The sequence below is a fragment of the Chiloscyllium plagiosum genome, chromosome 25 (assembly GCF_004010195.1).
Source record: "Chiloscyllium plagiosum isolate BGI_BamShark_2017 chromosome 25, ASM401019v2, whole genome shotgun sequence".
Lineage (NCBI taxonomy): Eukaryota > Metazoa > Chordata > Chondrichthyes > Orectolobiformes > Hemiscylliidae > Chiloscyllium > Chiloscyllium plagiosum.
The window spans coordinates 5,979,996-6,004,017 of NC_057734.1; the positions used below are offsets into that span (position 1 = coordinate 5,979,996).

Sequence of the window (24,022 nt, forward strand, 5' to 3'; positions counted from 1 at the left end):
TCCAGCAACACATTTCCATCTCTGATCTCCAGCATCTGCAGACCTCATTTTCTCTACTACCTCAATGGAATCAATTTATGTAAAGGGGCAGTACAAAGAGATCTGGGTGTTCTTGTACATTAGTCAATGAAGGTAAGCATGCAGGTATAGCAGGTAGTGAAGAAGGCTAATAGCTTGCTGGCCTTCATAACAAGAGGAATTGAGTATAGAAGCGAAGAGGTTCTTCTGCAGCTGTACAGGGCCTTGGTGAGACCACACCTGGAGTACTGTGTGCAGTTCTGGTCTCCAAATTTGAGGAAAGACATTCTGGCTATTGAGGGAGTGCAGTGTAGGTTCACGAGGTCAATTCCTGGAATGCGGGATTACCTTACACTGAAAGACTGAAGCGACTGGGCTTGTATACCTTTGAGTTTAGAAGACTGAGAGGGGATCTGATTGAGACATATAAGATTATTAAAGGATTGGACACTCTGGAGGCAGGAAACATGTTTCTGCTGATGGGTGAGTCCCGAACCAGAGGGGACAGCTTTAAAATAAGGGGTAGGCCATTTAGGACAGAGATGAGGAGAAACGTCTTCACCCAGAGAGTGGTGGCTGTGTGGAATGCTCTGCCCCAGAGGACAGTGGAGGCCCAGTCTCTGGATTCATTTAAGAGTTGGATAAAGCTCTCAAGGATTGTGGAATCAAGGGTTATGGAGATAAGGCAGGAACAGGATACTGTTTTCTGGATGATCAGCCATGATCATATTGAATGGTGGTGCAGGTTCGAAGGGCAGAATGGCCTACTCCTGCACCTACTGTCTATTGTTAGGGCACAGATCAGCCATGAACTCATTGATTGGTGGAACAGGCTTGAGGGGCTGAATGGCCTACTCCTGCCCCTATGTTCCTTACTCTGTCTCTTTCCACAGTTGTTGCCTGACCTGAAAATTTATAGAATTCTTTTGTTTTACAATAAACTTTAGATACCTCTCAGTAACAACCTGGACTTTTGCCTAAGTGGCAAATAATAAAACCAGCAGTGGAATCAGTTTCACAGTTGTAGGGTTCTTTTTCAGGACAAGATATACCCAAACAGATGACATCATTTGTCCATCTCTGAGCAGCCTTGAGAAAATGGTGGTGGCAGGTATTTAGTGTTACATAGCAAGGAAATTTGTGACCATGATAGCTGCTATGACAGAATCTGGCTCAGAATCTGTGGCTTGTTAGCCCAATATCATAACCACTGGGCACAGAATATTTTGTCACTAAAATGAAACTCAGCTTCAGCCCTTGGTTTAATTTTGGAACTTGTTAAAAAGATTTTATTACAACTTCTCTTGCAAATTCTGTAAGTGATGTCTTAGAATGCCAAGAGAGATTTTTTTTAGGTTTGTGGGGAAAAAGCAGGGGGCTGAGACAAATTGAATGAATCTTTCGAAGAGCCAGGATAATCATCATACTCTGAATGGTCTTCCTCTGTGCTGCAACATTTTATAAAGCTCCTTTTTAGTCCATAGCATACAAAAAAAAATTAGGTCATCTGGCCCATCAAGTCTGCATCAACATTCAATCATGGCCAATATGTTTCTCAACCCTGGTCTCCTCCATTCTCCCTTTAACCCTTGAACCACTGAACTAATCAAGAACCTACCTCGGTCTCAAAAACAAAACCACAGCACAGTGGCTCAATGGTTAGCATTGCTGCCTCACAGCGCTAGGTTAGATTCCACCCTTGGCTGATTGTCTGTGTGGACGCTGCACATTGCTGCTGTGCCTGCGTGAGCTTCCTAGAGGTGCCCAGGTTTCCTCTCAGTCCAAAGAGGTGCAGATTAGCTGGATTAGCCATGGGAAATGCAGGGTTACAGGGATAGGGTAGAGGGGTGGGTCTGGGTAGGATGCTCTTTGGAGGGTCAGTGTGCACTTGCTGAACCGAATGACCTATTTCCCAACCTGTAGTGATTCTACAATGATTTGACCTCCACAGCCTTCTGCAGCAACGAGTTCCACAGATTAACCAACTGTGGCTAAAGAAATTCCTCATCTCAGTTCTGAAGGGATCCCTTCACTGAGGCTGTATTCTCATGTCCTAGTCTCTCCCAGTGGAAAAATCTTCTCCACATTTCACTCTATCCAGGCCTCTTGATATTCTAGAAGTTTAAAACAGATAGTCCCTCATCCTTCTAAACCCAGAGACCTCAACCTCTCCACACATAGCAAACCCTTCATCTCCAGGATCATTCTTGTAAATCTCCTCTGGACTCCCTACTATGCCAGCACATTTTTCCTTAAATATGGGCCCCAAAGCTTCTCTCACTATTCCAAATGCAGACTGACCAGATTCTTATACAGCCTCAGCAGCAGATCTCTGCTCCTGTACTCTAGCATGTTAATCGTAAGAGAATCCTGAACTAGAACTCCCAAGTCCCTTTGTGCTTTAGATTTACAAAGCCTTTCCCAGTTTAGAAAATTATCTACACCTCTACTCTTCTATCCACATGCATAACTTCACACTTTCCCATATTGTATTCTATCTGCCTCTTCTTTGTCCACTCTTAGCATGTCCAAATTCCATTGCAGTGTGTCCGCTTCCTTTGTGCATTTTGCAAACTCAGCAACAATAATCTCTCAGTCCCTCTTTAATGCATAACATGAATACATGAGTGTGGTCCCAACACTGATCCTCACCAAAGTCACCGGCTGTCATCCTGACAAAGACTCCTTCTGTCAATCAAGCAGGCATAATTCCTGATGAAGGACTTTTGTCTGAAAAGTAGATTCTCTTGCTTCTTGGATGCCGCCCAACGTGCTGAGCTTTTCCAGCACCACACTATCAACCCTTCTGCCAGTCAGCCAGCCAATCCTCTAGCTATGTCAGTACTTTGCATCAAACTCCATGAGCTCTCATTTTATTTAGCAGCCTCCTGTGCAGCACTTTGTCAAAAACGTCTTTTGGAAATCCAAATAGATCACAACCACTGGCTCTATTTTGGCTAACTCGCTCGCTGTCTTCTCAAAACATTCTAACAGATTTTTCAGGCATGACCTCCCCCTGACAAAGCCATGCTGACTCAGCCCTATTTTACCATGCACTTCCAAGTACGCTGCCATCTCATCCTTAATAATGGACACTAAGTTATCAATGACCAAGGTCAGGCAAACCAGCCTATAACTTCCTATCTTCTGCTGCCCTCTCTTCTTAAACAGAAGTGTTACATTTACATTTTATTTTGCCTCAGACACAAATTTGCAAGTTCTACAAAACAAATACATTTGCAATCTACAATTTAGAAAAAGCAACATACTTGAAGAATTTTATCATTTCCACCTTCTGTGAGCTGATCTTTCAACTTGCTGAGCTCTGCTTCAGCTGATTCTTTTGCTCCAAGGGCTTCTTGCAGTCGACGGCTCAGGATACCAACGGCGCTCTCATAAGCTTTATGTTTGGCTTTCATTTCTTTCTGTGCACTGCTGAGATCAGTGCCAAGCTTCTTCATTCGTGTCTTCTGTTCAGAAATACCTCTGGGAAAAAAAAAATCAAGGTGATGCTGATTCAAAACTTCAGGAAAATGAATCCAACAATTCCTTATATAATGTGCTAAAAGGAATTAGAACAAGAAATGGGGAATAAATGAGTAGCTATCAACATGCCTTTAAATCATCAACACGTAACTGAAGCCATAGAAAATTCAAGGTATTGGAGTTGCCAGGGTTGGAGGATTTGAGCTATGGGGAGAGGCTGAAAGGTTGGGGCTGTTTTCCCTGGAGCATTGGAGGCTGAGGGGTGACCTTATAGAGGTTTACAAAATTATGAGGGGCATGGATAGGGTAAATAGGCAATATCTTTTTCCTGGGGTCGAGGAGTCCAGAACTAGTGGACATAGGTTTAGGGTGAGAGGGAAAAGATATAAAAGAGACCTAAAGGGCAGCTTTTTCACCCAGAGAGTGGTCCATGTATGAAATGAGCTGCCAGAGGAAGTGGTGGAGGATGATATAATTGCAACATTTAAAAGGCATTTGGATGGGTATATGAATGGAGGGGTTTGGTGGGATATGGGCCAGGTGCTGGTAGGTGGGACTAGATGGGGTTGGGATATCTGGTTGGCATGGACGGGTTGGACTGAAGGGTCTGTTTCTATGCTGTACATCTCTATGACTCTAAGTAATTGAAAAAATTAAAATAGAAAAATGGATAGACAGAAAAGGACAGTGAGATTAGTTTAATAGCGCCATTAAAAAGATGTCACAATGTGCTGAATAGCAACTTTCTGCGCGCTTTATTCTATAACACTAAGTTCTTTGAGTTTCATCCTGCAATGTTCCAGGAAGTTCCCTTGTGATTACAGAGGGAAGTAGGAAGCCTTCATCTTCAATAACCTTGACTATTGTTGCCCAAACCTTATTTTGGAAATTTATACTCAATGACGTACATCAAGCCTGTTATTAACCGGCATTTATGGGACCAGGAATATACCGACTGGATTAAATATTCCGCATAATCAAGAGGTCCACATAATCAATGTAAAAAACACAGTTATAGAAATGTAATGTGGGGGTATACAATCACTGTTATACTTTATTTACAGCATAAATCACAAATAATGCTTAGCAGCAGAGAGCCTTCTCACTCGCATTCTCAACTGACTACTCCGACATCCAGTAGATTAGAGGCGTGAGGAAATATTGACTCAAAATTTAATCATCTGTTGATATTTAATGTTGCCATTTGATCAAATAACAGTATATTTACATTGATGTAAATAAATTTAAAAACTATAATAATTGGTCATAATAATACAGTAAACTTTGCGGTATTTGAGGCCATATTTGCCAGTTTGCTGAGAGTGCCAGGTCATAAAGGTTAAAACAAAGCTTGCATATATTCCTTAATTAGCAGGAACATAAGCAATCGCATTTAATTTAAAAAAAAAACGCTCACTTTTTAGCTTCTTCCTGCATCTGCTCCACATGCTTCTTCAGTTCTTCATTCTCATGAGAAAGTGAGATTAGGTGGTTTCGGTCAAACTGCATTGACTATTAGAAAGTATAATAGGACAAATGTAATGGTTTATTGACAAGAACAATGAAATTAAGCAAAACCAACTCAGTAACACTATTGTCCAGTTGCTCATGAAGTGTTGTCAAATTGACTGCATACCTGAAGCTCTGTATTCCATTCATCACGTTCTTCCTGTGCCAACTGCAGCTGGGTTTCTAGATCAGTCATTTGTTGGTGAATTCGAGAAATTTCTTTTTGTAATCTTAAATGCTCATTCTGTGCGGATTTTTTGTCAGTCTGCAACACAACCATTTCTTGTTTCAGTTCTTTGACCTCCGACTCCAGCTTTTTCTTTGCTGATTTCAACTCATTCATTAGTTGATCCTTTGAATTTGCATCACGTCGATAGGCCTCCACCATTACCTGAAAGAAGAGGTCAATGAAAGCACAATTAATTTTGAAAACCATCAATACTGTTCCACTAATACCATTCCTCTGATCACTTTCAGAGCAATCTATTAAACATGTAAATAATGCTAACTTCAAGTGACTGGACTACATATTACAAATTTCAGGAACATATACCTTCTGTTGTACAAGTTGATCTTTTAGTTTCTGAGTCTGCTTCTTAAAGCTGGTATTCTCCTTTTGCATATTTTCTACCTATAAAAAGCCAAATAAATGTACATGTAAACGGACATCTCCTGTAAAAGTTACTAATACTGTAAAGTAATGCTTACTTCAAAGTAGGAATTATACCACGTGTTTTACAATGATCTTCATAGGTAATCTTTTAGAATTATCCAAAAACATAATTCTTGTGATCCAGACATTTCTGAACAAATTTATTACCTGTTTTAAAAACTCCCATGATCGATAATACTATAATACTTTACTGTGTTTAATTTGTTTCTAGACTCTGTTACACCTCTTTCAGAATTCACATATCAACCAATCATCACTTTCCTGTGGTTTTCCCCTTGAACTGGTATCCTTGAGATTTATCCTAATGCATACAAGATAAATGTTTTGAAAAACTGTCCAGCAATACTCAAGTCTTAGTGTACACAAAGACCAGTATTCATAAAAAAAAAGTTACTAGCTTGTCAAATAAAACCAATTCCCTGAACATTTATTCTCAAGGTGAGGGAATTTTGGAAGGAAACTGAAACACACCCTAACTTGGGCACCCAAGATTGATAATAGCCAAAAGAGATTAAAACTAAGGTACCCTTATTCTGACCTCACAATAGTATGATTTGCTTTTCAATTCTTATTCTGAGTGGTCTGAGTAGTATTATCCATTAGTGCTAAGTTTTTATTAAGAACTTTCACTTGTGAATTGAGCACTGCTGCTGGGCCAGCCTTTATGGCTCATCCCTAGTTGTCACTGAGAAGGTTGTAAGCTGACTTCTTGAACTATGCAGCCCATTTGGTGTAGACACACCCATAATGCTGCTAGGGAAGGAGTTTCAGAGTTTTGACTCAGTGACGTAGAAGGATCTTCTTAGGTGATCCTCAGGCGACTGTGTGGGGAGTTTGCACATTCTCCCAGTGTTTGCCTGGGTTTCCACCAGGTGCTCTGGTTTCCTTCCACAGTCCAAAGAGGTGCAAGTTAGATGGATTGTCTATGCTAAATTACCCACAGGTAGCGTGCATCAGCCATGGGAAAATGCAGGATTGTATGGGTCTGGATAGGATACTCAGAGTTGGTGTGGACTTGTTGGGCTGAATGCCGTGTTTCCACACTGTAGGGATTCTATGATCTCTGAAAGGAGATATATTTCCAAATCAGGATGCTGTTTGACTTGGAGGGGAGCTTGCAGATGGTGGAGTTCCCATGTATCCGCAGCCTTACCTTTCTAAATGGTAATGGTCATGGGTCCAGAAGGCGCTGTCTAAAGACCCTTGGTAAGTGCATCATGTAGATGGTACACACTGCTGCTACTAGGCACCCATGGTGGAAGAAGTGGATGCTTGTGGACGTGGTGCCAATCAACCAGGCGGATTGTCCTCAATACTGTCAAGCTTCTAAAGTGTTGTTGGAGCTTTCAGACAAGTGGGGAATATCCCAATATATTCCTGAGTTGTGCCTTGCAGATGGTAGACAAGGCTTTGGGGAATTAGCAAGTGGGTCGCTTGCTGCAAGATTCCTAATCTCAGAATGGGTGGTAATTTTGTAGTTTACAGTGTGATGTAATTGAAATTATATATTGAAAAAGACATAGATTGTTTGTTAAGTCTGTCATCTTTTAGAATGAATATGCTGTTTGCAGTTCTTTCATACGTAAAATTGCAAAACATTTTTGCATTCTCAAGTGAACTTTAACAATTGGTGTCATATCGGTCCACACTGAAGGTGTGAGGTGCCCCCTGAGAGAGACTGTCTGTGCCACAATGCTCAAACTGAATCTAAATCTTAAAAAAAAATTATAGAATCTTACATGGATTCATGCAGTTTTTGAGCAAAATAAAATGTAACTCTGCAAGTACAAATTCACCCCACAAACTTATATGTGTGTGTGTGTGTGTGTGGCTTATGAGTGTCTGAGAGAAAGTGTGCGTGTGTGAGAGAATGTAAAGGGCTATACATCTGTGAGAGAGTGAGTGTGTCAGCGTGGGAGTATATGTCAGAGAGAAAGAGAGAGCTTCTTTATGAGAGAGGATCTGCATGAGTGTGATTTTTAACTTTATTATTTCTGCCATTTCACAATCACAACTATTTATTTCATCCCATTTTGCCCATTTTTGCCACAATTTCCATTATGACTTAAAAAATGTACATGCCTGTAGACTTTATGTTTCTTGATAATTTAATACCTTTTTTTAAAACGTTCCTAATTGTTTAACTTCCTGCTATATCTTTCATACTCTACCTCATCATGCTCTCCTCTACTGTTCTTTCCTATGATCCATTCTTCATCAGTGATGCCTTGTTTGAATTTCTGTTTAATACTTTTAAAATGCAATAAATTTTCTTGGATTCTGTTGAACACCATTTTAAACATTTCCTATTGTTATTCTACATAATTGCTTACTATTTTTGTTGTAAATTTTATTCACCCAAGTTCTATTTTCATCTCTCACAAAATAGGGACTGAAAATATCATTGGATCATGCATCAGGTAGTGACTTATTCTTATGGGTTGTAACATATAACACTTTGAATATTTTCTTGAAATTTACAAAATAGTTAATGAAATTTTCCTTGATCTTTCAAGCATTATGTACTGTAGAACAGTTAAGTTTTAATTACCAGTCCAGTCTTAACAGCAACTTCCTGCCGAAGCTGTTCGAGGATTTCAGAAACCATCTCAGTGTCCTCCTCAAGCTTTTTAGTTTCTTCCCCCAGTACAGCCTTATCTGTCTTTCTAGCTTGCAGTGCAACTTCCAGGACAATCTTCTCATTCTGCAGGGACTGAATTGTTTCATCTTTGGCACTGGTTTCAGTTTGGACCTCTGTTAGGTGGGCCTCCAGCTCATCATAACGTGCCTGCAACTCATTTAAGGTTTGGTCCTTGGTGTGCATGGACTCCTGGGCGACAGTCAACTGTTTCAGTAGGTCTAATTGTTCCTGTTCCAAAGTTCCTAATTGGAGCTCACGTTGATGTAAGGTTAACTTAACCTGAAAAGACATTTTCAATACATCCAAGAATGAGAATCACAAAGAAATAAACATTAATAACAGTTCCTCAAGACAGAATTACAGTTAAATGTAGACAAGAACATGGATGAACAAGGGATACAAGTTCGCGTTTGAGAGGGGAAATAAGAGAAGTGTTTAACTGTTTCCACAGAGGAGCCACAGTGCACTCTAGAGACGAGCTTTTGGAAACGTTAAGGAATAGATGAATAGTGCAATTGAGGAACTTTCTTTTTCTGAAAATTTGAGATCACACTAGCTAACTAACTTCACTTGGACAGAGGTGCTCAGAGCAGAGAAGACCTAATGCTCTTGATATGGCATTTACAATCTTAATTACATTCTGCCAAGTCAAAAGTCTGAGATTCCAAGCTCTATTGTGAACTCTCAAGTGCACACCTTAGGACTGACCTTCAACAGAGTACCGAAGGAGCACTGCACCGTCAGAGATGCTGTTTTTCTGTAGACATTAAACTTAGGCCTGGTCTGCTGCTCTAATGTTTCGTGTAATATAAAAGTTTCCACGGTACTATTCAAAAGATAGGCAAGGAATGCTTCTGACCTGATATTCTTCCCTCAACCAAAGCTGTCAGTAATTTACCAATTCATCCATTTATTTGTTGTTGGTCTTTGTTGTGAGCAAATGCCTACATTTCTATAAATAATAGTAACATATCAAAAGTAATACAAAGAAAACTGGTGTTGGAACAGTTTATAATGTTCAAAAGATGCAATAACAAAGCTGCTGAATAAACTAAGGTTATACACATTTTTTTCCTCTTTTCATAACATATAACTTGACTCCTTTTCTCTTGCCTCACCCACATGGGGAGTGGAGGGTTATTTATGAGAGATAGGCAGCAAAGTGGAGTTAACATCATAATCAGATGACCATGACCTTGCTCCTCACCTCCTCAAGCTGCCTCTCCAATGCAGTAGCTGAATCAGCAAGTTTCTGAAGGTGTTCACGCTCTTCCTCAAACTCTTCAAGTCTCCGTGACAGATCATCTTCCACCAGTGTCTTAGCTTCTTGGATCTGCTGGAAAGCTTTTTCCTGATCCAACATATCAACCTAATGCAACAAAGGGCATTTTCAAATACTTAAAAAAAAAATCACAACATTTGTGGACCGATGAAGTCACATTTGACAAGGAAATAATTCAATAGTAGTGGTTCAATCATGAATAATTTAATAACAGCTATAATGAAACAAATAAGACCGGCTTCTCTCAAGCTGCTATACCATGAAATCCAAATGACTTTCTAGAATGGATCCTTCTGCACTGTAGCACTGTATGAAAGGCTGACTTGGGTCTATAGTTTTGGAGTAGTGAATCCTATTTATTGTAACTTTCAGTAGCTCACTACTAAAGACCAATGCAGTTAATGTAAAAAAAGAATCTTGTGACAAACAATTATATTAAATCAAATAAATAAATAACAATGATGTACCAAAATTAACATTTCCTATTGTAATGAAGGATGACATAAATAGAACTAAAATCATTTTAACAAGTGAGAAATGCATCCTCATTCTTCTTCGGGAGGATACGTGAAAACGTAAACAGTGTCACAACTTGTTCAATTGGTCTTCTCTTCATGATCATCTGGTGTGACTGAAATTATAATGATCTCACACTAGTGATCACTACGGTGCACTCATTACCTGGCAAACAGGTCTAAGCAAACGTTTTTAAACAGATTGTTGTACATTTCATCATGGAAAGGTTACAACACATTGACAATGCTAAAAGACTCTTTCAAGAACAAAAAAATTGTTTCAATGCTTTGCAGGAATATAATGTTAAAACAAACTAGAATCAAATTTAAACTTTGTTGACAGTTGCAGAGTCATGCACAGAACTCTCAGTCACAGGAAATTAGTACAATTAATTTTTAGTGCTACATCTTTACCTCAATATTTTGGAGGTGCATTGCAATACGCTCCTTTTCCTTGATTGATCTCTGCTGAGTATCTGTAAGTTGTTGAGAAAGAGTCACATTCTCAATTTTCAGATGCTCCAGCATTGCTGCTTGGGTCATGTGACCAGCCTGCAAGTAAAGCAAAACCATCTCCACTGAAACAATGGCAGAACCACAAAACCCAGAATGTAAAAAAAACGTTTTGAGTGTACCATAAACTATATTTTCAAAGCAAAATACTGCAGATGCTGGAGAACTAAAAAAAATGCTGGAGAAACTCAGCAGGTCTGGCAGCATCTCCAGAGAGAGAAACAGTTCTAAAGTCATATCAAAACATTTCTCTCTCCACATATGTTGCCAGACCTGAATTTCTCCAACACTTAATTTGGCTTATAAATTATATTTTACTTGGTTTCATATCAAGTTGCAGTTTCTCTCTGGTAAATCATTTCCAAGATTAACTTTAACCAGATTCTGTACTCACTTATAGATAACCCAAGGCAAAATAGTAACAGCCAAATATACAAATTAAAGTGATACAATTTAAAAAAAAAGTCATTGACTATATATGATATCCACACTAAACTTTGAATGCAAAAGCAGCAAAACGGTTTAGGCTAAGTGGAACACGAGTACCAAAAGCTTATAAAAATCTCACTGTACCTTACCTGCACATTTGCCATTTCGCTCTGTAACCGAACTCTCGCCTCTTGTGCCAGTGTCAGCTGCTGCTGGTACCATAGCCTGACTTGCTGCAGAGAAGCTATTTCTGATTGGGAGGCCTTGAGCTGGCTTGTCAGAGTGGCACGGTCCAATTGTACCTGCTGAAGCTGGCTCTGTAGTACTGTCATTTGTTGTTGAATAGCATGAACTGGGAAAAAAAATTAAACACACTTCAGAATAATAATTTGCAGGCCAGTTTCTTCTATTTACATTTTGCTTACATCAGCCACTTATTTAGTTTAAACTAATGTCCAGGACAATGTAACCAGACAGACAAAAACAAGCACATGACTACACCTTTCATAGTCAACTGGAAGGATAGCACAAAAATACTTACTAAACCTAACACACTAATTGTTCATGTAACTATTAAAATCTCTCCTGTCTAAACATTACTCAATTAGGCAATTATTATATAATATCTATAAAAGAACACATTGATTAAAAGGAATGGCTAGGAAACAGCAGAGAATGGGCCTTTTTCAGAGTGACAGGCTATAACAAAGTGTAGTTGCACAATATCAGTGTTAATGCTCCAATTATTTACAATCTATAACAATGACATGAAAATTGGTGCCAAATATATGGTACTCAAGATTGCTAATGTCTCCAATATAGGTAGGAAATTTGACAGGAGCAGTTAGAGGTCCTACAATTGAATATATACAGGTTAAATGGATGCAAACAAATTTGGCAGACTGACTATTACGAAGGAAAATGCGAATGTGTTCATTTTAGTGGGCAGAACATAAAAGATACTATTTGAATGGAGAGAGACTGCACAATTCTAAGGTACAGATAGACCGGAGTGTAAATGGTACGTAGAATTCCCACCCAGAACCACCCTCCACTGCATATCCCTGTAACCCTGCATCTCTCATGGCCGATCAACCTAACCTGCACATCTTTGGACTGTGAAATGAAACCAGAGCACTGGGGGGGGGGGGAAGAGATTGACTTCATCACAGGAAATGACATCACCAACCCAAACAAATAGAAAGTGGGAATTTTCAGCATTGCTTCACCTGATGCCCACTGAAGATGTTACCCAGTAGGGTAACAAAACACCTGAAAATGAGCCTCGCAGCTCAGCGAGCAATCCTACATCCAGAAAGGCAAATTAATTCTTTTCATTTGTTGCAAGAGTAATTGAATATAGAAGTAGGGACTTGTTACTCCAGTTGTACAGAGCATTTGTGAAATTTCATATGGAATAAAGTGTACACTTTTGTTTTCTTTTGAAATTGAGAACAGTGTTGTGCGCAGTTCAGAGAAGGTTCATTTGACTCATTGCTGGAATGAGGCAGTTAACCTATGAGGAAAGCTTGGACAGACTGGGCACAATATCCATTGGTGTTCAGAAAAATGGCAGACAATCTTATTGAAATATACAAGATCCTGAAATGATTTGTCAGGGTAGATACTGACAGGGTATTTCCTTGTGTGGAGAGAGAGTTAAAGAATAAGTGATCCTGCTTTAAAGGTATAGATGAGAATTTCTGTTGGTATGCAGAATTCTCTTCTCCATATAGTGGAAACCATGTCAATGAATACATTCAAGGCAAAGTTAAGAGATTTTTGATAGACACAAGAAATCAAGGGCTATAGAGAGGGAAGACAGGAAAGTGGGATACAGACACAAACCAGATCAACCATGACAGAGCAAGCTTGAAGGACTGAATGGCTTAATACTGCTCCTAAGTCCCATATTCCTAACATTCTAAAATTCAATACTAACCAAACTAACAAAGTTTGGAAATTAAGAAAGAGTATGTAGCTAGTTAGGAAATTATACCTTGGGAGCTCTCTAAAAGCATAATTCACTGCTGAAAATTATAGAAGTATTTGCAACAGTTTAATGTGGAATTTTACATGGATTTCACGATACTATGAAGTCATTACACTTAAAATTCCATACAATTCAGGAGACAGAATGAACGGTCACATGAGAGATTGTACCAAGTCTATTAAAAATAATCTGGCTAGAAACTTACATTTATCTGACATCTTTAAAGAAACATCCTACGGTCTCCATAACTGGACAATGAGTTCCAGCCAGTAACATGAGAAACTGGATTCCCCATTTATGTTGAATTCATTATTCTACTTTGGGTTGATAGTGGTTTCATTGCCCCAAACCAGGGAGGGGTAGTAGGAAGGAGGGTAAGGATCAGTTTATTTAGCTACTCTTAGTGGGAAGAGCGAGAAAGAGAATGGGCTTGGGCTCCATGATGTCCCACAAGCCAACAGCCTCCAATACATATTAGGAAGGGTCACTGGACCTGAAACGTTAATTCTGATTTCTCTTCACAGATACTGCCAGACCTGCTAAACTTTTCCAGCAACTTCTGTTTTGTTTGTTTCCAATACATATTACTTGGGTGTATACAGGAAAAAGCAAAAAAGAGCAAGTTAATGGGTATCTGGCAAGAATCAGAACATCAGACATAGGAGAGGAGAAGACCAAAAAGCAGAAGCTATGACATGCTCCTAACTAAGCACAGATTCAATTATTCTGTAAAGACATACCGGAGTCATTTCTGCTGGAGAGTGCCTGCTGCATTTCTGTGACTTTTCCCACCAGTCTCTGGTATTGCTCCTCTGACACCTGAAGATCATTGTTGAGTGCAGCTAAGCTGGCATTCTTAGACTCGAGATTCGTCTGCAGCTCAATCATGGCCTGTTCGAGGCTGGAACATGTTTGTCGTAAGGTGTTTACTTCAGAGTTCAACAAACTCTGCTTTTCCTCACTGAGCACCTTCTGCTCATTTTGTGCCTGTAGTTGCGCATTTAAAGCTGCTAATTGGGCCTGCAATTCAGTCTTCTCTTTCAAACCCTTAGAAATTAAAAAGAATGTTCATGATGCCCTATTTACCCTTAATAAAGATTGGTTATACTTTTTCTTTAATTGCTTCAACATCAATGTCAGGATACCCCAGACTGAGCATGCAAGCTTCCTTTAAAGAAAAAATATGCAAACCCAATTCATATGAATACAAAGAACTTCACAGTTTTAGGAATTCAAAAAAAAATCTATTATCTACAAACCAAGTAAGTGACATTTTTGAAATTTTATATCGCTTGTGGGAGTTATAAAGAAGAAAGTACTTGCACAAATATTTCTAACACTACCATGGGCAGTCAAAAGCTTCCAAAACCTGAAATCACACCAGTTAAGCAAGGAATACCAAAAAAAGTGAATCCCCCCCCCCATCTCCTTCTCCATTCACCCGCCACAACACACACACACACACACACAAGACACAGTGACACATCTACAGTGCACTTCTTTGGATTCTCACAATTTAAATAGCATCTATAGAAACATAAAAACCTCCTTATTTTCAACAATACATCCAATGGATTAAAAAGGTCTATGGTTCAATTGGTTAACATTGAGAAAAGCATGTCAAAAAATGAAGAAGCATCTCATGAGCATCTACTAACTAGAGACAATCAAAAACTATTTGGGTAATTGAACCAAAAATCTACCTTGCTGCACGACAGTGATTTTAAATGTCAGGTCATTTTATTCTCTTCCCTTTTCTCTCTTGTCCAGCCCCTTCCCATCCCTCACCCCATCCTAAGCACAGCACAGGACAATGCAAATAGTATTTTTCACCTCGTTAGCTTCAGAAGACAGAGCTTCCAATTGCCCCTCAAGTCGCATTTTTTCTTTCAGAATTTGCATCAGGTCATCGTGGGATTCTGCCACAGAGCTTTCCACAGAGATACTGCATAACAAAATTATAACATAGCTGACTTAAAATACACCATTCACTTTGTAGTCATTTAAAAAACAAACAATTCCAGCAACCCCATTATATTTCGAATTCACATGCAACCCTCTAATTCTGTTTTATTTGTGGTAAATGGGTGCATATGCTCCACTAATACAACTCAAACTTTTGTTAATAGCTGTTCACAATGCATTGAGCATAGCATGAGACAAAATTGATCATAGTACCAATCTAGCTATTGTGCAATCAACAAGAGTTATGGCTTCATTTTCAAAAGCTTTAACCTTATTAACTCATGGGAACATTAGTATCACTAAGACAGGACCAACAGCAAATGCCCTCCCTTAAAAAGGAATCCAGTGATTCCACTGGGCTTTCAAAACAATCCAGGAACTTCCTAGTCACGAATAATGATAGTCATTCAGGCCGGAGCCCTTAGTCGTTCCCGATGAAGGGCTCCGGCCCAAAACGTCAATTCTCCTGCTCCTTGGATGCTGCCTGACCTGCTGTGTTTTTCCAGCAATACACATTCAACACCAACAATGATAACATATTTTATGATGTGGCAGTGCCGGTGTTGGACTAGGAGGACAAGGTTAAAAATCACAACACCAGGTCCAACAGGTTTATTTGGAAGTAAAACTTTCAGAGCGTTGCTCCTTCATCAGATAGTTAGTGTGGCAGGATCATCGGACATAGAAATGCTGTGATTTTATTTTATTCAATTCCTTCGATAACATGGTGGGAGCCAAGCCGGTTTCTCTAGGTTAATAGTTTAGACCTTTGCATTACTAGACAAGTAACAAAACTACTATGCTACTGTCCCTGCTATTATTGATGCAATAAACATTAAAATCAATAAAGGAATAGAATTAATATATTATTTATTTTGCCTTAGACTTTGAATTAACTTTTAGAATGGGAAACAAGGCCAGTCCCAAAAAAAGACATTCCCATAAGGGGAGGAACAGAATTAGGCCATTCAGCCCATCAAACCTGCTCCATCTTTCAATGAAATCTTGGCTTGATAACCCTCAACTCCACTTTCCTACTTTTTCCCCATGATACCTGGCTCCTTCATCGATTAAACATCTACCCATCTCAGGTCTTGAGTCCACTTAACGACCCAGTCTGGACAGCTCTGTGGTAAGGAATTCCAAATTCACTTCCTTTAGAAGAAGAAATTCCTCCTCATTTCTGTCTAAGGCAACCCCTTAGTCTGAGATTATGACCTTGGGTTCAGATTCTCCCACAAGGGGAAACACCCTCTCTGAATCCACCCTGTCAAGCCTCATAAGAATCTTTTATGTTTCAATAAGGTCACTACATGTTAAGGGAGGTGATGGCCTAATTGTATTACCATTAGAATTTTAATTCAGGCACCCACATTAAGTTCTGGGCACCCAGGTTCAAATCACACCATGGCAGATACTGGAATCTGAATTCAATAAAAACCTGGGATTAAGAGTCAAATGATGGCCATAAAACTGTTGCCTATTGTCAGAAAATGCCCTTTAGGGAAGGAGATCTGCCAACCTTACATAGCCTGGCCTACACGTGACTCCAGACTCTCAGCAATATGGTTAACCCTCTGGCCAATTCATGATGGGCAATAAATACTGGTCTGGCCAGTTACATCCACATCCAATGAATAATGAAAAAAACCTCTCACTCTTCCAAAATACTAATGAGTACAGGACCAGCCTAATCAACTTTTCACAATTCCACCATAAAACAGACCTATCTAGTGAACAGTTTCTTTTGCTGCCAGTCTAACCATTAGATGAGGTGAACAAAAGGGTTCACTATTCTAGGTTCAGTCTAACTCGTGTTTTGTATAATTGAGGTAAAAACAATGACTGCAGATGCTGGAAACCAGATTCTGGATCAGTGGTGCTGGAAGAGCACAGCAATTCAGGCAGCATCCAACGAGCAGCAAAAGCTTTTGCCCAAAACGTCGATTTTGCTGCTCGTCAGATGCTGCCTGAATTGCTGTGCTCTTCCAGCACCACTGATCCAGAATCTTGTATAATTTTAGCAAGTCTTCCCTGATTTTATGCTCCTTCTCTAAACATCAATGAACTTCACTTTTTTAAAAAATTGATATAGTCAGCATTTTATCAAATAAATATACGATAAGCATTATTAAGCCAATTTGATAAAATAGATGCGACATTAAGGGTATTTTGTCTTTTATCATTCTAAAGATTCTGATTGCAAAGTGCAATCCTTAAACATTTGGTTTCTATTAAGAGTTCACAGGTCATCTTAACAAAAGTTTTTTTGCTAGCATGTGTCCAATAAAATATTAAAATAGTGAATTTTCTTTTCACAATTCCTATGTCAAGTTCTTTAAGCATATCACCTGCTGGAAATACTGTCTCTCCGGCTCCGCACTGCTCCATTCACTTCCTGATGGTCGCTCTGATGCTCTGCTGCCGCAGCCTGTAACACCTCCCCAATAGAAGGAAACTGCCCTATATCGTTTGATAATATTTCTTGCCCATCAACAGTGTATGTGTTTTTTTGCCTGCTGTCCAGCGCGGACATGGTCCCATAAATACCAGTGGTAGATACACTGCTGTAAGAAGAACTATCACTTTCATTTTCATCTTGCCTCGCACCCAGATCGCTGCCATCTATCTCAGAGTTGTTGTCTTCAATATGCAATGAACTCTCCAATTTATCATTTTCTGATGCAAGGCCTATTTCAGATATGACCGATGTGGATGAACCAGTCCTGTTCTGGGATAATGTTTCCACACTGGAAGACCGCCCAATACTACTGCCGGCCTCTGAACTATCTGTTTTATAATCTGCAAGGGATCGTATTTTGCTGGTTTTTGAATGCCGCAAAGTCTTCTCATCTTTAAGAGCATTTGGCATTCCAAGGCTGCCCACTTTGGGTCCTCGTGGAACACTGGTCCTCAGGAACGAGTACTCCGTAGTCAAGTTGAGTGTATTGGCTCTTGGAAGTACTTCTGGGTGGAACATCAACTCTGGGTCCAATGTACTGCTGAGTCGATTTTTTGATTGCTTGGACTGAAAGATAAAAGTAAACACATTGTTCTGAAAAGGTGTTCCTCAACAATGCAAGTTTCCATTCTGTGAAATACATAAATGAGCCTTTTCAAACACTGCTGCCTCGTAAAATGGTAGCATTACTGGAATTTGGAAGTGCGAGAGGTGACTTGATTAAAATGTATAAGATTCTAAATGGTATTCTGAAGGTGGATGGAGAAAGTATATTTCCTCTTGTAGATCAGTGAAGACTAGAGAGTGCTGTTTTAAAATTACAGTTCATCTTATAAGACAAAGATGAGGAGAAATATTCTCTCAATTTGCAAATCTGGAACTCTGCCTCAGAGGAAGTGGAAGTTGAATCATGGAATATTTAAAGCAAGGTAGATTGATTCCCTTGTCTAACCAGACCCTAAGATTATCCAGAGTAGAGTCATAGAGATGTACAGCATGGAAATAGACCCTTCGGTCCAACCCATTCATGCCGACCAGATATCCCAACCCAATCTAGTCCAACCTGCCAGCACCCGGCCCATATCCCTCCAAACCCTTCCTATTCATACACCCACCCAAATGCCTCTTAAATGTTGCAATTGTACCAGTCTCCACCACTTCCTTTGGCAGCTCATTCCATACATTTACTACCCTTTGCATGAAAAAAGTTGCCCCATACGTCTCTTTTATATCTGTCCCCTCTCACCCTAAACCTATGCCCCCTAGTTTTGGACTCCCAGACCCCAGGGAAAAGACTTTGTTTATTTACCCTATCCATGCCCCTCAATTTTGTAAACCTCTAAGGTCACCCCTCAGCCTCCGACGCTCCAGGGAAAACAGCCCCAGCCTGTTCAGCCTCTCCCTATAGCTCAAATCCTCCAACCCTGGCAACATCCTTGGAAATCTTTTCTGAACCCTTTCAAGTTTCGCAACATCTTTCCGCTAGGAAAGAGACCAGAATTGCACGCAATATTCCAACAGTGACCTAACCAATGTCCTGTACAGCTGCCACATGACCTTCCAACTCCTGTACTCAATACTCTGACCAATAAAGGAAAGCATACCAAACACCTTCTTCATTATCCTATCTACCTGCGACTCCACTTTCAAGGAGCTATGAACCTGCACACTAAGGTCTCTTTGTTCAGCCATACTCCCTAAGACCTTACCATTAAGTTCAAAGATTGTGAAAAGATTTGTAGCTCAGGTGCTCCGGTGCAAGCACTGAGGATGTCACCTAGACAGGGGACGAAACGTCTGCAACACAAATTCCCAGCTCGGCGAACAGAACCACAACAATTACCATTAAGTGTATAAGTCCTGCTAAGATTTGGTTCCCAAAATGCAGCTCCTTACATTTATCTGAATTAAACTCCATCTGCCACTCCTCAGCCCATTGGCCCATTTGGTCAAGATCCTGTTGTAATCGGAGGTAACCCTCTTCACTGTCCACTACACCTCCAATTTTGGTGTCATCTGCAAACTTACTAACTGTACCTCTTATGCTCACATCCAGATCATTTATGTGAATGACAAAAAGTAGAGGACCCAGCACCGATCCTTGTGGCACTCCACTGGTCACAGGCCTCCAATCTGAAAAACAACCCTCCACCACCACCCTCTGTCTTCTACCTTTGAGCCAGTTCTGTATCCAAAATGGATAATTCTCCCTGTATTCCGTGAGACGTAGCCTCGCTAATCAGTCTCACATGGGGAACCTTGTCGAACGCCTTACTGAAGTCCATATGGATCACATCTACCACTCTGCCCTCAATCCTCTTTGTTACTTCCTCAAAAAACTCAATCAAGTTTGAGAGACATTATTTCCCATGCACAAAGCCATGCTGACTATCCCTAATCAGTGCTTGCCTTTCCAAATAGATAGGCATGTGGAATTAAAAACACAGCCAAATCATTTAGTCAATCTTATTGAATGGCACATCAAGTTTTTGGGCAGAGTGGGCTATTTCTGCTCCAATTATATATGCTCATATTTAACAGCCATTGTAACCAGAACAACAAAAGAACTTTCTTTCATTATTTACTAAGTTCTATATGGTTAAATGAGTTCAAGTCTTCTTCCTGGCCTCACTTATCAATTTATTTTACCCTATAATACTTGATTAGTTTTCTCCTTAGCCTAACTGAAGCCTCAATTTTCAAACCCTAGCATCCATGCTTCCTTCTACCCTAATATCAGCGACAGAGCCTGCATGAACCTCTGACTTGCTACGTCCACTGAAAGACACAGATGGCACCTTTGATTAATGTCTCACCTGACACCAACGTAACAACTTCTGACCTGCATCGCAAATATCAGCTTAGACTGCACTCAAATCCTAAAATGGGACTTGAATGCACACAATCTTTCACCTTCACTGCTGAGCCAAGTTGACATTGATTAATTATAAGTTGTGTAGGGTCGCAAATGAAGTAGAAATAAAGATCAGCCGTATCTCTTGCCCCTCTCCTACCAGTTTTATTCCAGCACACTTACTCTCTGCTGTTGTCTTTGCACTCTGTACTGCTTAAGCTGCTCTTCAAGACGTCGTTGAGCCTGTGAGCGTATCTGTTCTTCATTCTGTTCTTTCAAAGGAGGATCCACAGTACCTGATTTCAAAACAAAATCATAAATTCAAACCACCTATATAACTCTTAAATCTACTTATAATGCAAACAAGCAGAATTACAATTAAAATTATAGCAAAATTTACTCACAACGTTGTTTAGTTAGAAAAATGTCTAGACTGTTTATAGGTTTCGTTTGCTAAAGCTTCAACTTTTTTTTTCAAAAAAAAAAACCCCTTCACCTGAAATATTCATAAATACTTTCCACTTCATCTTTTCAAGACTTGCACATTGCCATGGTCACCTCAATTCTCAAACTAGACATAATCTCCACTTTTGCACAGACAAGCAGCCTCAGTTAAACTAGGTCATATATGAAATACTCCTTTCACTTGTTAAATTCTCTTTCCTTTAATTATGATAATGTTTTTATCTTTTTTAAAAGATTATAACTGGGTTGGCTTTTACTGCCATTTCAGGCAATATATTCCACATCATCACAACCCACTGCATTAAAAATAAAATATGTTGCCCCCTCATATATCAGGTGCTTTTGCTGAAAAACAAAAGCCAGTCATCACAGATTTGAGTATCTGTAGACTCATCATTGGAAACTGTTTCTTCTCATTTAGTTTATCAAAAACCTTCATGATTTTGAATACCTTTATTCAATCCGGTCTCATCAAAAGAAGAAAGTCACACAAAAATACCAGAATCTAAACCTTACCAATGTTTCAGGTTGCACAATCTGGTCAGAATTTGTTTACTTTTCTTAAGACTATATTGAATACCTCCAAGTAATAACTTGCTTTGTATCCTTCTTCCATTAGAGGGGTAGGCGATGAGAGTCAGATGAAAATGAATAGAGACTCGCTTAGTGTGGCAGCTCAGTAAATTAACTGTATAAACAATTGGAATGTACAGAGATTCACTACTAAAAGCAAATTGCAAAAAGTGCTATGGTTATATTGAGATAGCTCTGAAAAGATCGGTTATATAACTAGACAAAATCTCACTGCATTTTATTTAATACATTTTTATAGAATCTATGTTACCTACATATTGCAAGAACCAACCTGTAAATCAGAAATAAAAAAAAAAATTCAGACAGTGCAATGTGGCACGGTTGCATTCGCAATCTCTATCTAGATGACCTGAGAGATCTACTAGTGATTTGCTGGGCAATTTTTACCAAGAGATGAGCATATCTTGAGAGTTTGTGGTGACATGCAAGCCAAAATCAGGTAAGGAGTAGGAGATTTTATTTTACCATAAGACCATAAGATATAGGAGCGGAAGTAAGGCCATTCGGCCTATCGGGTCCACTCCGCCATTCAATCATGGCTGATGGGCATTTCAACTCCACTTACCCGCATTCTCCCCGTAGCCCTTAATTCCTTGTGACATCAAGAATTTATCAATTTCTGCCTTGAAGACATTTAGCGTCCCAGCCTCCACTGCACTCTGTGGCAATGAATTCCACAGGCCCACCACTCTCTGGCTGAAGAAATGTCTCCGCATTTCTGTTCTGAATTTACCCCCTCTAATTCTAAGGCTGTGTCCACGGGTCCTAGTCTCCTCGCCTAATGGAAACAATTTCCTAGCGTCCACCCTCTCCAAGCCATTTTCTGACAGATGTGGGTGGAATACTTCTATGGCTATTTGTTACTTTTCTATTAGCCCACAATTTAAAATTTCCGTTTGCTGTGATGAGATTTGAATTTACAACCTCTGAGTTATCAGTCCAGAACCACAATTACTACCAGTACTGTACCCCAAATCCTGGTCCACATGGAAATCTGTGCACTAAGTAGCTCAAGATTCACACACACAGCACATTGACTCTTACAGTTATAGGTGGTCAGTGACTTGGTAACATCTGAAAGTAAAAGTTAACAGAAGCCAAGAAAAATGCAATTGAGATTCCAGTAATGGCAAGCTGTCTTCCTGCGAGACTCCTTGCAGGAATATTTGCATCATTTATGAATACAGGTAGGGTGCCTGATGATTGGAGGGTGGCTAATGTTGTATCTTTGTTTGAGAAAGTTTGTACGGAGAAACAGGGCAACTACAGGCCAGTGAGTCTAACTTTGGTCGTGAGTGACTTGTTGGAGATAATTATAAAAGATAGGATTTATGGATGTTTAGAGAGGCAAAAATTGATTAGTGCGAGGGAAATCATGTCTCTCAAACTTGACTGAATGCTTTGAGGACATTACTAAAAAGATTGATGATGGCAGAGCAGAAGACTTTGTCAAACGCTTTACTAAAATCCAAATAAACAAAGTTCCACATGGTAGACTAATTAGTAAAGTTAGATCATATGAGATTCAGGGTGAGCTTGCCAATTGGATACATAATTGGCTTTTCAACAGGCAATACAGTGCGACGGTGGAGGGCTACTTTTCAAACTGGAGGCCTATAACCAGCGTTGTTCCATAGGGATTGGTTCACTTCCTCTTTCGTTTCTCATTTAAATGAATGATTTCTATGAGAATATAGAAGGCATGGTTAGTAAGTTTGTGGACGACAACAAAATTGGTGGCATAGTAGACAGTGAAGAAGGTTTTCTAAGACTGCAAAAGGGATCTTGATCAAATAGGTCAATGAGTTGAAAAAAAAAACAAGGTGGAGTTCAATCTGGATAAAATGTGAGGTATTACATTTTGGTACAACAAACAAGTTTAGGGATTTTACAATTAATGGTCGGGCCTTGGGTAATGTTCCTGAAGAAGGGCCTGTGCCCGAAACGTCGAATCTCCTGTTCCCTGGATGCTGCCTGACCTGCTGTGCTGTTCCAGCAATAAAGTTTCAACTTTGATCTCCAGCATCTGCAGACCTCACTTTCTCCTTGGGTAATGTTGTAGAACAAAAGGACCTAGGCATGCAGATACATAATTCTTTGACGTTTTTGTCACAAAGGCATTTAGCATGCTGGTCTTCATTGCTCAGTCCTTTGATTATTGGAGTTGGGAAGTCATATTGAAATTGTACAGGGGCCTCTTTTGGATTACTGTGTCTAGTTCTGGTCACCCAGTTATACAAAAAGGGTATTATCAAGCTGGAGAGGGTTCAGAAGAGGTTTACCAAGATGTTGCCGGGCATGCAAGTTTTGAATTATAAAGAAAGGCTGGATGGGCCGAGCTACTAACCACTTCATTGTTTTACAGGATAGTGTTGATGTGAGCTCTGTACGAGTTGCAGCCCCCGTGAGAATTTTCATTTAAGGAATTAGAAGGAGCAAATAGAGTTCTACAAGAAATATTGTAGTTGGTCTGTTTTAATTTTCTTGAATTTAGTTGGTTGTAAAACACTGGTGCATCAGAGGTTGAAAGGTGACTTGAAAGAAGTTTTTTCACTGAGGTTGAAAGGTGACTTGAAAGAAGTTTATAAAATAAATGAGAGGTATAGATAGAGTTAATGGTGGTT

The 24,022-nt window shown here is 39.6% G+C and overlaps 1 protein-coding gene across 5 annotated transcripts in view; it reads right to left on the reverse strand.

The window, feature by feature from the left end:
- Positions 1-24,022, reverse strand: part of golga3 (golgin A3) — an 80,963-nt gene that overhangs the window by 25,153 nt on the left and 31,788 nt on the right. For all 5 annotated transcript variants that reach the window (XM_043715438.1, XM_043715436.1, XM_043715439.1 and 2 more), the window contains 12 exons: positions 20,523-20,635; positions 17,376-18,052; positions 14,893-15,004; positions 13,800-14,106; positions 11,216-11,418; positions 10,539-10,676; positions 9,535-9,696; positions 8,238-8,606; positions 5,567-5,644; positions 5,141-5,404; positions 4,922-5,016; positions 3,288-3,504 (listed from right to left, as the gene is read on the reverse strand). In XM_043715438.1, the coding sequence (XP_043571373.1) occupies positions 3,288-3,504; positions 4,922-5,016; positions 5,141-5,404; positions 5,567-5,644; positions 8,238-8,606; positions 9,535-9,696; positions 10,539-10,676; positions 11,216-11,418; positions 13,800-14,106; positions 14,893-15,004; positions 17,376-18,052; positions 20,523-20,635 (2,735 nt within the window). The remainder of the gene's footprint in view (positions 1-3,287; positions 3,505-4,921; positions 5,017-5,140; positions 5,405-5,566; positions 5,645-8,237; positions 8,607-9,534; positions 9,697-10,538; positions 10,677-11,215; positions 11,419-13,799; positions 14,107-14,892; positions 15,005-17,375; positions 18,053-20,522; positions 20,636-24,022) is intronic.